General features: G+C 44.6%; 1 protein-coding gene across 1 annotated transcript; it reads left to right on the top strand.

The window, feature by feature from the left end:
• Positions 1-48: 48 nt before the first annotated feature.
• Positions 49-2,116, top strand: LOC308156911 (transmembrane protein 272-like; the record flags this gene model as incomplete). The annotated part of the gene is made up of 5 exons (XM_080530361.1): positions 49-158; positions 940-1,013; positions 1,346-1,396; positions 1,491-1,697; positions 1,908-2,116. Exons 2-5 carry the CDS (start codon positions 950-952, stop codon positions 2,114-2,116), a joined length of 531 nt encoding a protein of 176 aa, XP_080386487.1. The 5' UTR covers positions 49-158; positions 940-949.
• Positions 2,117-12,970: the final 10,854 nt, after the last annotated feature.

Below are 12,970 nucleotides of genomic sequence, written 5' to 3'. Positions count from 1 at the left end.
TCTCACACTAATCAGAGGAAGAGGAAGTTCACCGGCGCCCCGCCTGAACGTAGTTCTCTCTCCCACAGTTTAATCTTCACTTTCACTTTACCCCTGGACTTCAATTTGTCTCAACTTTATGCATCGGAGTTGGACAGTGTCACAACTGTGGCCGACTGGTAAGATTTAAAACATATTTCGCACTAATAGAACTTAATGTTGTAACTTGTACCGTACCTGTTTGTATTTGAGGCCAAACAAGCAGGCAGGAATCGGTACCAGCCAAACCTACTCTGGCTACGATGAGAAGAGACCTTTGATTGTCTCATCACGAGAATTTCTCGTGATTGATTCAGCTGGTTTCTGTTGTTTTAGCATGTTAGCCATTTTAAACTGTATCTTAGCTTTGAATTGTTCAGGCCTACAAATAAGAATAAGATATTAGTCTAGTTCGGAAGACGAGGGGAAATGCAGAATCATGTGATTGGTAAATGTAAAATTACAGCCATTTCACAACAGGATGAGCTTTTCTGATCCCCATCCTGATAACACACTTGTTGGTTGCTGGTTGTTATTTTTAGTGTTAGTACTAACAGTAGGAACAGTATTGTTATTGGTGCTATACATCTTATTATTCTTTTCCCTGCTTTGGTCAAATAGCTCAAAAAGTCCCTGTCCAAAAATGCTATAAAAATGTGCATGCCACAACTAGAGAGCATCAGTAACTATGGCAGAAAGAATGACCATGATTAGACCATAGGTGGCGCTATATTCTCTCAGAGAATAAGATGATTCTAGGGTTCTATCCTGCATAGGCTACTGATCTGCCATGTCTTCCCTCATGGTCTAGATATATATAGATATATAGATATGCTTAGCAGATATCCAAACAGAATTGCCCTGAGGTACTTGGTGTCCTCCTAGCTTGGTGTCCTAACAGCTCACCGCCCAACCTTGCAGGTCAGTCGAGATGGAGGACAGAACTCTCCTGCAGAACATGCGCCAAGCCTCCAAACCTAGTACACCTGTGCTTGGTATGTTACACTATACTGTTTACATCTCACTGACAGACCATGTTTTTTCTTTCAATATGTGGTTTGTGTGTCTCTGTGTTCAGGTGTGTAGGTGTTAATATTCAGTTCATGTTTATCTGAAAAACATGTCACCACATGTTTAATCTGATGTAACTGTTCCTGTTGTTTTGCTCTACCATGAGTATTTTGAAGAAGCATTACCTGAGAAGTTCACCTTTTAGCAAATGACTACTGTAGCTTTACATTGAAAGTTGTATTAGCCATACATCATGACACAAAAAAACCTAAAGAGAACTGATGATCATGTGTCTTATTCTTATGTACCCTTACAGTCATATCCAAACTCATCATGACAGCTTTACCCATTGCCCAGGTCACAATAGGTTGGTACCATATTCTGTGGAGGTGTCACACAAGTACCATTAGTTCAATGTGTTTTTAATATCCTACACACATAATGGACCTGTTTCCTCCCAGGTGTTATGTATCTGGAGAGCTGCCCCCAGCAGCGTTACATTCCTATCTACCTCGTGGTTACGGGGGCTGTTGCTATTGCTCTGGCTGTGCTGTCCTGCCTGCCCTGCACCAGGGAGCCAGAGGATGGGGTGCAGAGCCCTGTCACCAGCCTCTGCACAGCATGGAACTCCCTTATGTCTCTCTTCCTCTTCTGCTGGTTCATTGCGGGTGAGGGGATGAGAATGGGTGTGAAAAGAGAGATAAGCAGCGATAGACAATACTTTTTTTTACAAAAGAGTCATACAGTAATAATTTTTCCATTAGTGAGGACTTGACTAGATTGACAATATCTGTCCTCTGAACATACAGTATATTGATAAGTGGGATCTGCTTTCCCTTATGTTCCTAATTGCTCTCACTCTCATTTTAATTATACAGGCAATGTGTGGATCTACTCCATATACCCTGCAAACTATGATGCCACAACCCATCCTTACTGCGACAAGACCCTCTACCTGTTTGCATTCTGGACGACCACTCTGGTGTACATTTTCCTTGGCATGCTCCTGGTTGGGGGTTGCTGTGCACTTGTCTGCTCGTGTCTGTGTGGGAGGAGTGGGCTGGGGTCATCCGATGAGGATGTCTGAGGGTCTGTCTGGGGGTGAGATATGAGGGGGGTGTTTTATATCCTGCCCCTGGCTGATCTTTGAATAGTGTTTTTTCTATATGGAATTGGTATAGGTGAGAGAACAGTGTTTCCAGTGTTTCTATATTGCACTACCATACTGAACATTTTGTATTAGGTCTTTACATATCCCCTTACCCTGTAACAGCCAACGTTTGTATATATATATATATATATATATATATATATACGTATGCTATAGCTGACATTTGCACTTGTCCTTCTGGTATGCTCTGGTACTCTGTACAGCCAAATATACCGTAGGAATTTGGCTAAATTGAATATTTAAAATGTAAACATTATGCACTAATAGTGGAAACCTAACTCGAGATCTGCGTGTGTAACTCTTCCTTCCTAATGTGCTTGTGCCTCTCTTTCTATCCTTTCACTGTAAAAAAGAAAAGGTTAAGTCCACTTGAAAGAATACATCTGCAATGTGAGTTGTTGTCCTCTGTTGTTTCCTCTTGTGTCCCCTTCCCTCCAGTGAGTTTCTGTGGATTAAATAAACATTCTCGATTGAGTATGAATTAAATATCATGCATCGCCAAACTTTCCTCATGACAAATGTACTAATAAAACATAACTCTTACTCAACAGCTTGACATATCAGATACAGAGATAAGATATCAGTACATTTTGTGCTTTGAAGGGGGTAAGAAAGGAAGTAGGTGAGGTTGATAATGTCAGTACATGCCTCGTCAGATGTTGTCTTGGCCACAAGCCCTGCAAAAAATGTGACCATATTGCCTCAGTAAAACATCAGCATGCTGTTCAGCTGACACATAAACCTACTAATATCAACAAATGTGATTAGAAGCACAGTGTTCGGTAAGGTTAACACATTAGGCTACTACTATTACTTTATTATGTAATTATTTTTGCTACAAACTCTTAAAATGGTTGGTCCACCTTACATATACACACTTTTAAGGCTTCATGATCACGATGCCTTCATGTAAATCTTATGCACAAATGGATAGATGTACAAATTATTTCTAAGAAGATTCTTACTGTAGGCCTATAATGCGTATTATAACAGGTCCATATGTTGCTTTGCCAAAAGTGGCATGGCCATTTTGCCATCCTTGTCCAGAAGGACATTTGCTTATGAATGACTTTCAGTCATCGACAAAAATATTGGCACTTTTGCAAGTATGATTTCTATATTGCCAACACCCGTGACTTGCCACAGGTGAGTTTAAATACAAATTAAAGGAGCATTACATGCTTGAAATACAATTATTTCTTAATTATAAGAAAGATTTTTCTCTGCTTTTGTGTGTTGTTCCAATGCAAACAAAGGAAATAAACATTTGAATACCAAAGTTTTCTGAGATTAGTGGTGCATTATCTGACAGAAGTATATTTTTGTCCATGACTGTATATTGGTCTTATGTCAATTAGTAAGTATGTGTTGCAGCCTGTAGGTTCCATTGACACTTCTATATTGCAATACATGATACATGAGTTTCAAACATGAAAAATGTGTTTGTTGATATCAATTGTTACCAATATGCAGTACTACACACTCTTCGCTGACTTGTTCTCCATTGAAGAGGAGGGTCTGGCAGGTTGCTTGAAGAAAATGTAAATAGTTTGTAACTCAGGCTTTGTCATACTGGCCCTTTCCAGGTCAGAGTCCACCTCAAGTCACCATAAAACTGATATTATATCATGTGTCAAGACCAAAGTAGCTACTGTGTAATCCCCTCATTACAGGTGAAAGCGGCCTCACTTGAGCCAACAAGTATTAACAGAGTTGAGGAGAGGTTAATGAGTATAGACCTATAAACTAAATATCCTACCTTTTCTTTGCAAGTAGAATACTTGATTTTCACACAATCAAAAAGCATTTGTCATGTGTTCATAACAGGAAGGGTATCAGGCTAGATAATACGGGAGCATGCCGTCAAGCGATTATTTAGGGATAATGTGTACTGAGAAAAGTATGTGTGTGTGTGTGTGTGTGTGTGTGTGTGTGTGTGTGTGTGTGTGTGTGTGTGTGTGTGTGTGTGTGTGTGTGTGTGTGTGTGTGTGTGTGTGTGTGTGTGTGTGTGTGTGTGTGTGTGTGTGTGTGTGTGTGTGTGTGTGTGTGTGTGTGTGTGTGTGTGTGTGTGTGTGTGTGTGTGTGTGTGTGTGTGTGTGTGTGTGTGTGTGTGTGTGTGTGTGTGTGTGTGTGTGTGTGTGTGTGTGTGTGTGTGTGTGTGTGTGTGTGTGTGTGTGTGTGTGTGTGTGTGTGTGTGTGTGTGTGTGTGTGTGTGTGTGTGTGTGTGTGTGTGTGTGTGTGTGTGTGTGTGTGTGTGTGTGTGTGTGTGTGTGTGTGTGTGTGTGTGTGTGTGTGTGTGTGTGTGTGTGTGTGTGTGTGTGTGTGTGTGTGTGTGTGTGTGTGTGTGTGTGTGTGTGTGTGTGTGTGTGTGTGTGTGTGTGTGTGTGTGTGTGTGTGTGTGTGTGTGTGTGTGTGTGTGTGTGTGTGTGTGTGTGTGTGTGTGTGTGTGTGTGTGTGTGTGTGTGTGTGTGAGAAACAAAGAGAGAGCGCTTTTGGCATCAGAAGGTTTTTGTAGGTAGCCTACTTCTCTAAAGAGCATTATTACTGTAACTTAGTTGGCACTGTATCTCGGATGTGATGCTGCTGTTGCTGCAGTGTGAACTATTGATGGGTATAGGCCCTAGACCTAATGGATTTATTAGCCCCCCCACTCAGTATCACCACCAGCCGACACTGATTATAATTGTTTTTCATTATTTGGGGGGGGTAAAAAAAATGGAGCTCCTGAGACCAGACAAAATTCAGACGGATGACGTCATAATCACAACAGTCGAGATGACATAACAACGTCACAATCAAATGTGGGTTTATAAAAGACGATCGAGCCAGTTTGATGTCAGTATCAGGATCAACACGCTATCACAAGGTAAGCGCCTGTGGACGGGGGGCGTCCTAACGATTCCCACCGTAGTTGGGTCAGACCACGCCCACACCACGCCCACGCCACGCCAACTTCTGGAATATGTAGGGGTGTTCTCTGTATCTTGTTCTTCACGTAACACGGGGTGCACGATTAGATATAGGTTACCCATCCAGTGTTTCCTCTACATGCATTTCATCGTGGCGGACCGCAGGGCTGGACTGGGACAAAAATTAGGCCCTGGCATTTTTGGCCCAGACAGGCCCACCCCAATCGGTCGGACCACACCCACCAGCACAAAAATACTTGCCTTATATACTCGTCTTATATACTGTGCTGTACAGTCATATGACAAACTGTAGTATTCCCCCAAACCACTACAAAGACGACTACATACAGTAAGCAATGGTACCAGTGCAAGTAGACCAGTGTACTCAATGATCAGATTCCAGAGCGAATTTACGAACGCAGCCTTGTTGTTCTCGATTTTTTTTCCCATTATCAACCTATCATTGCGCTTTAGAGTAAAACAAAGCACGCAACTGTCGCGTCTATCTTTTCATGGCAACTCTACATTGTGATTTACAAGGGATATTAACTAATATTAAGTAATATTATTACTTGGTTACATTTTGCAATTGATCCGCGGTACACATGCGTGCCGAACCGTGGGGGGCGATCCGTTACACCCCTAACAGCTACCTATATTTTCCTTACCGGGTCAACGGTTACAGGGTGACTCGGCCCCGCTTCTTCTGTATCCTCTCTATCCTCTGTATCTGTACCCTGCTCCCGCTCCTCCCTGCCAGCCTCCTCTTCAACCTGTTGCTGTTGCTGCTGTGGTAAACTTGAGGGTGCAGCAAACATGTCCCTAATGTTTACACATTTGGCAGCATCTGCCTCGAGTTTCTTTTAGTTTTTCTCCCTAAGTTTTTCCCAGCCTCCCTTCCGTTTTAGTGTGCTTTTGCGCTCCATCTCTCTCAGTATCTATCTAGTAACTATCCAGGCTAACTAAATTTATTTTGCCGGCCGGCTCGGCCCAAAACTACCGCGAAACTGAGACGGAGGTCTGGTGCTGCGTGCGTGCGTGACCCCTGACCCCCCCCCCACCTTCTCTCTGTTGATTGGGCCAGCCCAGTGTCTGTATAGAAAATTGACCAATGGGCCGCTGTCCCTGATTTGAATGAATGAATGAATGAATGAATGAATGGTCTTTATTGTCATTGCTATAGTACAGGTACCAAACAACGAAATTTAGGAGGGGTGGCTCCCCTGGTGCTAGGAAAGAAAAAAAACGAAAAAAAACACAAGGGAAGGAGCTGGTTTACATAAATAAAGGCTATGTACACTATCCACTATACTATACTGTACAGATAGACGACTAGGGTTGTCATATTGCACATAGTGTTATTGCACATTCATTTGAAGTGTTGCAGTTTGCAGGCTAGAAATGAACATATTTGTGCCTTAGCACTACAGCTGATTTTTTCAGTCCAGCAGCTGCCATCAATCCGTCCAGACTGTCCAGGGCCCAGAACCTAGATCTTTGCTGTGTTCAGGGCCTGGATGGCCCTGGGGTAGAAGCTGTGCTTCAGTCTGTTTGTCCTTGCGGCCATGGTGCTGTACCGCCTTTTCGAGGGCAGCCGGGTAAAGTGTTCGTACCCAGGGTGGGTTGGGTCTCTGGAGATCTTGGAGGCCTTCCTGAGACAGCGTGTGTTGTACAGCTCTTCCAGAGAGGGGAGGGGGGCGCCGGTGATCTTCTGGGCTGTTCTCACGACTCTCTGTAGCGCATTTCTCTCCGCGGTTGTGCAGCTGGAGAACCAGTTGCAGATGCCGTAGGTGAGGATGCTCTCCACTGCGCCGCGGTAGTAGGCCACCATTATCTCCTTTTGGCGAGAGATATACCCAGGATTTGAGGTAAATTAGGCTTAATCCCAAATATATGCCCTATCAATATTGCATTATTATAAATGCATTGTAATGGCCAGTTTTTAGATCTCCATTAAGACAATTTAATAAACCCTCTGACAAATCTCATAATCTGTTTTTCGGTGCAGTACGCCCACTGGATTTTTAAATGTATTCTAAGTATGCATCATTAAACTGAGATTATCCAAAATATATACGTATATAGAGAGAATGATATACAATTTGAGAACAAACTTTAGAAGATAGAATTTTTATTCATAACTCAACAAAAAAAACATCACAGTGTAAATGTTAGAAAACCATGTCAGTAGTCCACTTAGCTTTCACAAATTCAAACAAAAACTCAATCTGACATTAAAATGGATAAGAATAGGAAGTGGAAACTAAAAGACATGCTGGGAGGTGTAAGTAAAAAATACAGCAGCCTACATCAGTTGGTTCTTCTATCATGCTAACATCTGTGATTTGTTATAATGACCTGTGGCAGGGTGGACTGCTCGATGCCTCCCTCTGGTGGCAAGAACCGTGGAGTGATCTTCAACAACCACTTATCCGTTTTTTTATGGGCCGTTCAATGGTAGCTTTCGATTTATGGGCCGTTCGATGGTAGCTATTTTATTTTATTTTGCCGGTCGGCTCGGCCCAAAACTACCGCGGCCCACCGGGCAAATGCCCGGTATGCCAGATGGCCAGTCCAGCCCTGGCGGACCGCCACGATGGAATTTCCTCCGCCACCATTCAGATTTCTCAAAAAAAAAAAAAATTTAGGCCGCTTTTCAGACCTTCACATCGCTAGACACACCCACAAGTGCGAAGCGACGCGCTTGCAAAACTGTTTTGTGATTGGTCGAATACATCTAGGCTGCGTGTAGTCTACAAACTACTTCAAATGTTACAATATGCGCGACGACGGTGCTGGATCCTGGATCTGTGCATCGGTGTGCAGGAAGAACACGGAGCAGGCGCCAGACCAGACTAGATGATCGTGGAGCGAAGATATTATGAAAGTGTACGTGCTTGTCGATCACCCGTCGCATCGCGTACGCTTTAATAATCTCTTCACTCCACAATCATCTAGTCTGGTCTGGCGCCTGCTCCGTCTGTTTTTCTTCCTGCACACAGGTAAACAGATCCAGGATCCAGCAGCGTCTTCGGGCTCGCGCAAACAAACCCGGCGAATTTTTTAACTTGCCCCAGGCAAGCGTTACTGTTGAACCCTGCTGATACATGATTCTTCCCTGCACATTGACAATGTTTTCTCTCTCCTCTTTCTTCTGCGTTGTGAAGGGATCCACTGCAGCGTACACGAAAAGCGGCTACTGTGTCAACCGCTTCCCATAATAGTTACAACAACCATAAAGCCTCCATAATGATAATGAAAAGAAGGGGAGACGAATTTTTTATTGACAACGGAATTACATGCTGGAAAAACATGCAGACACAGACAATAAGAGACACACAGGAGAAGTACGGGAAAATATTTTATTTTTTTGGGCCATCCTCGAGTTTTGGCTGAAATTACGTCGTTGTTTTGAGCGCGCGTGCGCGTTTCATGCGCGTGCACGCGGAAAAAATCGCGAGTCAACGCTACCCGCCACCATTGTAAAAAATCCTGGAGGAAACACTGCCATCTATGTATGCAACTCGGCGGCGCTGAGTGTGCCGCGGGCCAACGGTCAATGTTCGCCGCGGGCACGGCCGCAAGCGGCCGGGCGCGGCTCTCATTGCCCTGTGGGCCCTGGAACGCGCGCCTATTCTTAGTGTCAGTGATTGTGTTTGTGTTTGAGGAAAAAAAGAAGAAAAAAACCCCCTACATATTCAAGAAGTTGGCGTGGTCTGACCCAACTACGGTGGGAATAGTTAGGACGCGGACGGCGTCGGGGGTCTGGATGTGGCTGCGCGGGTGTGTGTGTGTGCGCGCGCTGAGTGTCAAAGTCTAACTCGTTTATTGTTTGAAAGTGATCAAAAGTGTATGCCAACAGAGAATCTTATATAAAGAACCTTTTGCTTTACAACCCGACGTCCTAGACATATTTTTTGAAGGTAGAAATACGAAAAGGAGAATGGCTTTTTGGCACGCTGCACCTGCAAGTGATGCTTCAATCACAATGTCACAGCGCAATATCGACGTCAGTCACTTTTGAAGTTCAAACAGCCTCACAGTCATCCATGAACTCATAGGGGACAAGTCATTCTAGAATAATAATAATATATACATATAAAATACGTCATTTCACATTCTCTTCCTTGTTCAGTTGTTTGTAGAAAGTTATAGAAATGCCAAATAAGAAGAAGAACCAGGGAGATGACTTCAATTTCGAGTCTGCTTGGCAGCTTGAAACTGAATTGCACGATGACGACATCGCCCAGGGAGCGGCCCCACAGGCCCACAGAGCAGCCAGCCCGGAGGACCAACCCAGAGGTGTGTGTGTGTGTGTGTGTGTGTGTGTGTGTGCGCTGAGTAGAGATCAACGTGGGTCTTGTGTGTAAATTACCGGAGAGTCTTGAATTACAGATTTGCGCTTTAAAAATGTGCCTTGACAAGTAAAAGTCTATGGGCTTGACGGCCCGCCTGTATTCTGTAAATTTATTTTATTTATCTATTTTGTGTTGGAAGTAGCCTACTAGACATAATGCAAGAAACAGATCAGTATTCTTGCTAAAATTGATTTATTAATGTACTATGTTATAAGAATGTTCATGCATACATTCTTATACATACGTTCATGCATACATTCTCTTCCTTCCGTTTTTTATATTGTAGCCATTGTAGAGGAGTGCAGGTTCCTGTTGGAGTACAAGGCCTTCCTGGAGACCTACACTGCAGAGGACAAGAGTCTGCAGAGTGAGGCCCTGGAGGACAAGGAGGCAGCGGAGGAGGCTCTGGTCCTTTGCAGGGAGGAGGTGAAAGAAGGCAGACTGAGAGAGAGCGACCTCCAACAAACTGAATTGCACGATGACGACATCGCCCAGGGAGCGGCCCCACAGGCCCACAGAGCAGCCAGCCCGGAGGACCAACCCAGAGGTGTGTGTGTGTGTGTGTGTGTGTGTGTGTGTGTGTGTGATCTCTTTACCGGAGAGTCTTGAATTACAGATTTGCGCTTTAAAAATGTGCCTTGACAAGTAAAAGTCTATGGGCTTGACGGCCCGCCTGTATTCTGTAAATGTATTTTATTTATCTATTTTGTGTTGGAAGTAGCCTACTAGACATAATGCAAGAAACAGATCAGTATTCTTGCTAAAATTTATTTATTAATGTACTATGTTATAAGAATGTTCATGCATACATTCTTATACATACGTTCATGCATACATTCTCTTCCTTCCGTTTTTTATATTGTAACCATTGTAGAGGAGTGCAGGTTCCTGTTGGAGTACAAGGCCTTCCTGGAGACCTACACTGCAGAGGACAAGAGTCTGCAGAGTGAGGCCTTGGAGGACAAGGAGGCAGCGGAGGAGGCTCTGGTCCTTTGCAGGGAGGAGGTGAAAGAAGGCAGACTGAGAGAGAGCGACGTCATAGAAGGCAAGACGTCATAGAAGTTGACAGTTTAGTTTGTTGTTTTTGAGAAATGCAAATTGTAACGTCCAGAATTAAAGTGAATATCCAGTGTAGGCCAACACATTTTTTTATATAAAGAAGCTTTCGCTTTATAACCCGACGTTCTAGCCATCATACGGCTTTTTGGCCGTATCCTTGTAGTAATTTCACATTAAGTAATTTCACATTCTCTTCCTTCCATTTTTTATATTGTAGCCATTGTAGAGAAGTGCAGGTTCCTGTTGGAGTACAAGGCCCTCCTGGTCACTGCAGAGGACAAGAGTCTGCAGAGTGAGGCCCTGGAGGACAAGAAGGCAGCGGAGGAGGAGAAGTGGATGGCCCTGTTGGAGTACCAGGCCCTCCTGGAGACCGTCACTGCAGAGGACAAGAGTCTGCAGAGTGAGGCCCTGGAGGACAAGGAGGCAGCGGAGGAGGCTCTGGTCCTTTGCAGGGAGGAGGTGAAAGAAGGCAGACTGAGAGAGAGCGACCTCCAACAAAAACTCCACGTTATGGAGCAGGAGAAGAGGAGCCTCGTCTGTGACAACTCCGACCTGGAGAAGGAGAGGAGCCAGGCCCTCGCTGCCCAGCGAGAGACTGAGGGGAGCCTGGTCGGGGTCAAGGCGACCCTCCTGGAGACCGCCAACGCCACCAGGGAGGCAGAGGACCACATCAAGGCCCTGCAGAAAGAGGCCCTGGAGGACAAGCTGGCGGCAGCTGAGAAGGCTCAGGTGCTTGACAGGGAGGTGGAGGAAAGCAGACAGAGAGAGAGAGACCTCAAAAGAAAAGTCCATGTTATGGAGCAGGAGAAGAGGAGTCTTGTCTGTGACAACTCCGACCTGGAGAAGGAGAGGAGCCAGGCCCTCGCTGCCCAGCGAGAGACTGAGGGGAGCCTGGCCGGGGTCAAGGCGACCCTCCTGGAGACCGCCAACGCCACCAGGGAGGCAGAGGACCACATCAAGGCCCTGCAGAAAGAGGCCCTGGAGGACAAGCTGGCGGCAGCTGAGAAGGCTCAGGTGCTTGACAGGGAGTTGGAGGAAAGCAGACAGAGAGAGAGAGACCTCAAAAGAAAAGTCCATGTTATGGAGCAGGAGAAGAGGAGTCTTGTCTGTGACAAGAAGAAGAAAGGGAAATTCAGGAAATTCTGTTCAATGGTGAAGCGCAAGGTAAAACAGAAATATACAGTGAATTTATAAGAGAGCCACATTCCACATAATTTCACATTAAGGAAATGTAATGTAAAGGTAAAGTCTTACCAGTTTATCGTAAAACAACAGACAAGCTATGCATTGTTGTTGTATGAATACTGGGGTTTTAAGAGATATGTTCTGTCATTGATTCTTCTTCTGTAACAACTGATATAGTGCAAGAGGACCAACCAGGCTCGTGTCCAGCCTCCAGCCCCAGGACAGGAGGACATCAATGATGGTGTCCAGCCTCCAGCTGAAGGACAGAAGGACATCAAGGTAGGAATCCAGCCTCCAGCCCCAGGACAGGAGGGCATCGAGGTTGCCCACGACGATGGACACAGCAGAGGTAAGTCAACATGTAGAACACATAGACCAAGGACATACTAACCAAACTAATGAAGTATTCTATTCTGTAGCTAAGGCCTGGTGAAGCTCATATGAACTCTCTCTCCTCTCTCTAGCGGCCAGCCCAGTGACAGCTGAGACGACGCCTTGTGAGGAGAGCGGAGCTTCAAAGAAACAGAAGCGTTCCCGCCTCCAGAGGATCCTCACATCTGTGAGGAGCCTTGGGCTGCTGAGCTGCTCTCCAGGCAGACGGCCTCCGTCCCCCCAGTAACCGTCTTCACGACGATGGACACAGCAGAGGTAAGTAAACACATAGAACACATAGACCAAGGACATACTTACTAAACTAATAAAGTATTCTATTCTGTAGCTATATGCCTGGTGAAGCTCATATGAACTCTCTCTCCTGTCCCTAGCGCCCGACTCCTCCAGAGGACGCTCACAACTGCAAACAGCCTTGGCCGGAGCTGCTGTCCACCGTGAATAAAAAATAATTTGGATTCCATTCCTTTTGCTTGTGCATTTTTCATATCTTATGAACTTGTTATGCTGAAGATTGTGTAACTAGATAAGTGATCTTAAATATCATAGATAGAAGCAACTGCGATTACAGCAACAATTATTGCCATGAAAAAAATTGCATTACATTGACTTCTATGAGAAACCACTTTCCTGGGGGAGGCCTGGCCTCCCTCAATACAAACAGATAGGGATTCTGGCCTGTAGGTGCTTTACAATTGCAATATTGGGTTTTAGCCATGGAAAAATTCAGATTTATGAACAAAACGGAAATAATATTAATATAAAAAATAAAAAAAAGTTTTTTGTTAAATAAATAAATATAATTATTGCTTTTTTAAATCTCTCTCTCTTCTCTCAAATTATTGGGGAGGCCAGGCCTCCTCCACCTC

The sequence above is a fragment of the Nansenia antarctica genome (assembly GCF_963989245.1).
Source record: "Nansenia antarctica genome assembly, chromosome: 4".
Lineage (NCBI taxonomy): Eukaryota > Metazoa > Chordata > Actinopteri > Argentiniformes > Microstomatidae > Nansenia > Nansenia antarctica.
The sequence above is the reverse complement of the archived record's forward strand: the minus strand, read 5'-3'. Positions and strand labels throughout refer to the sequence as shown.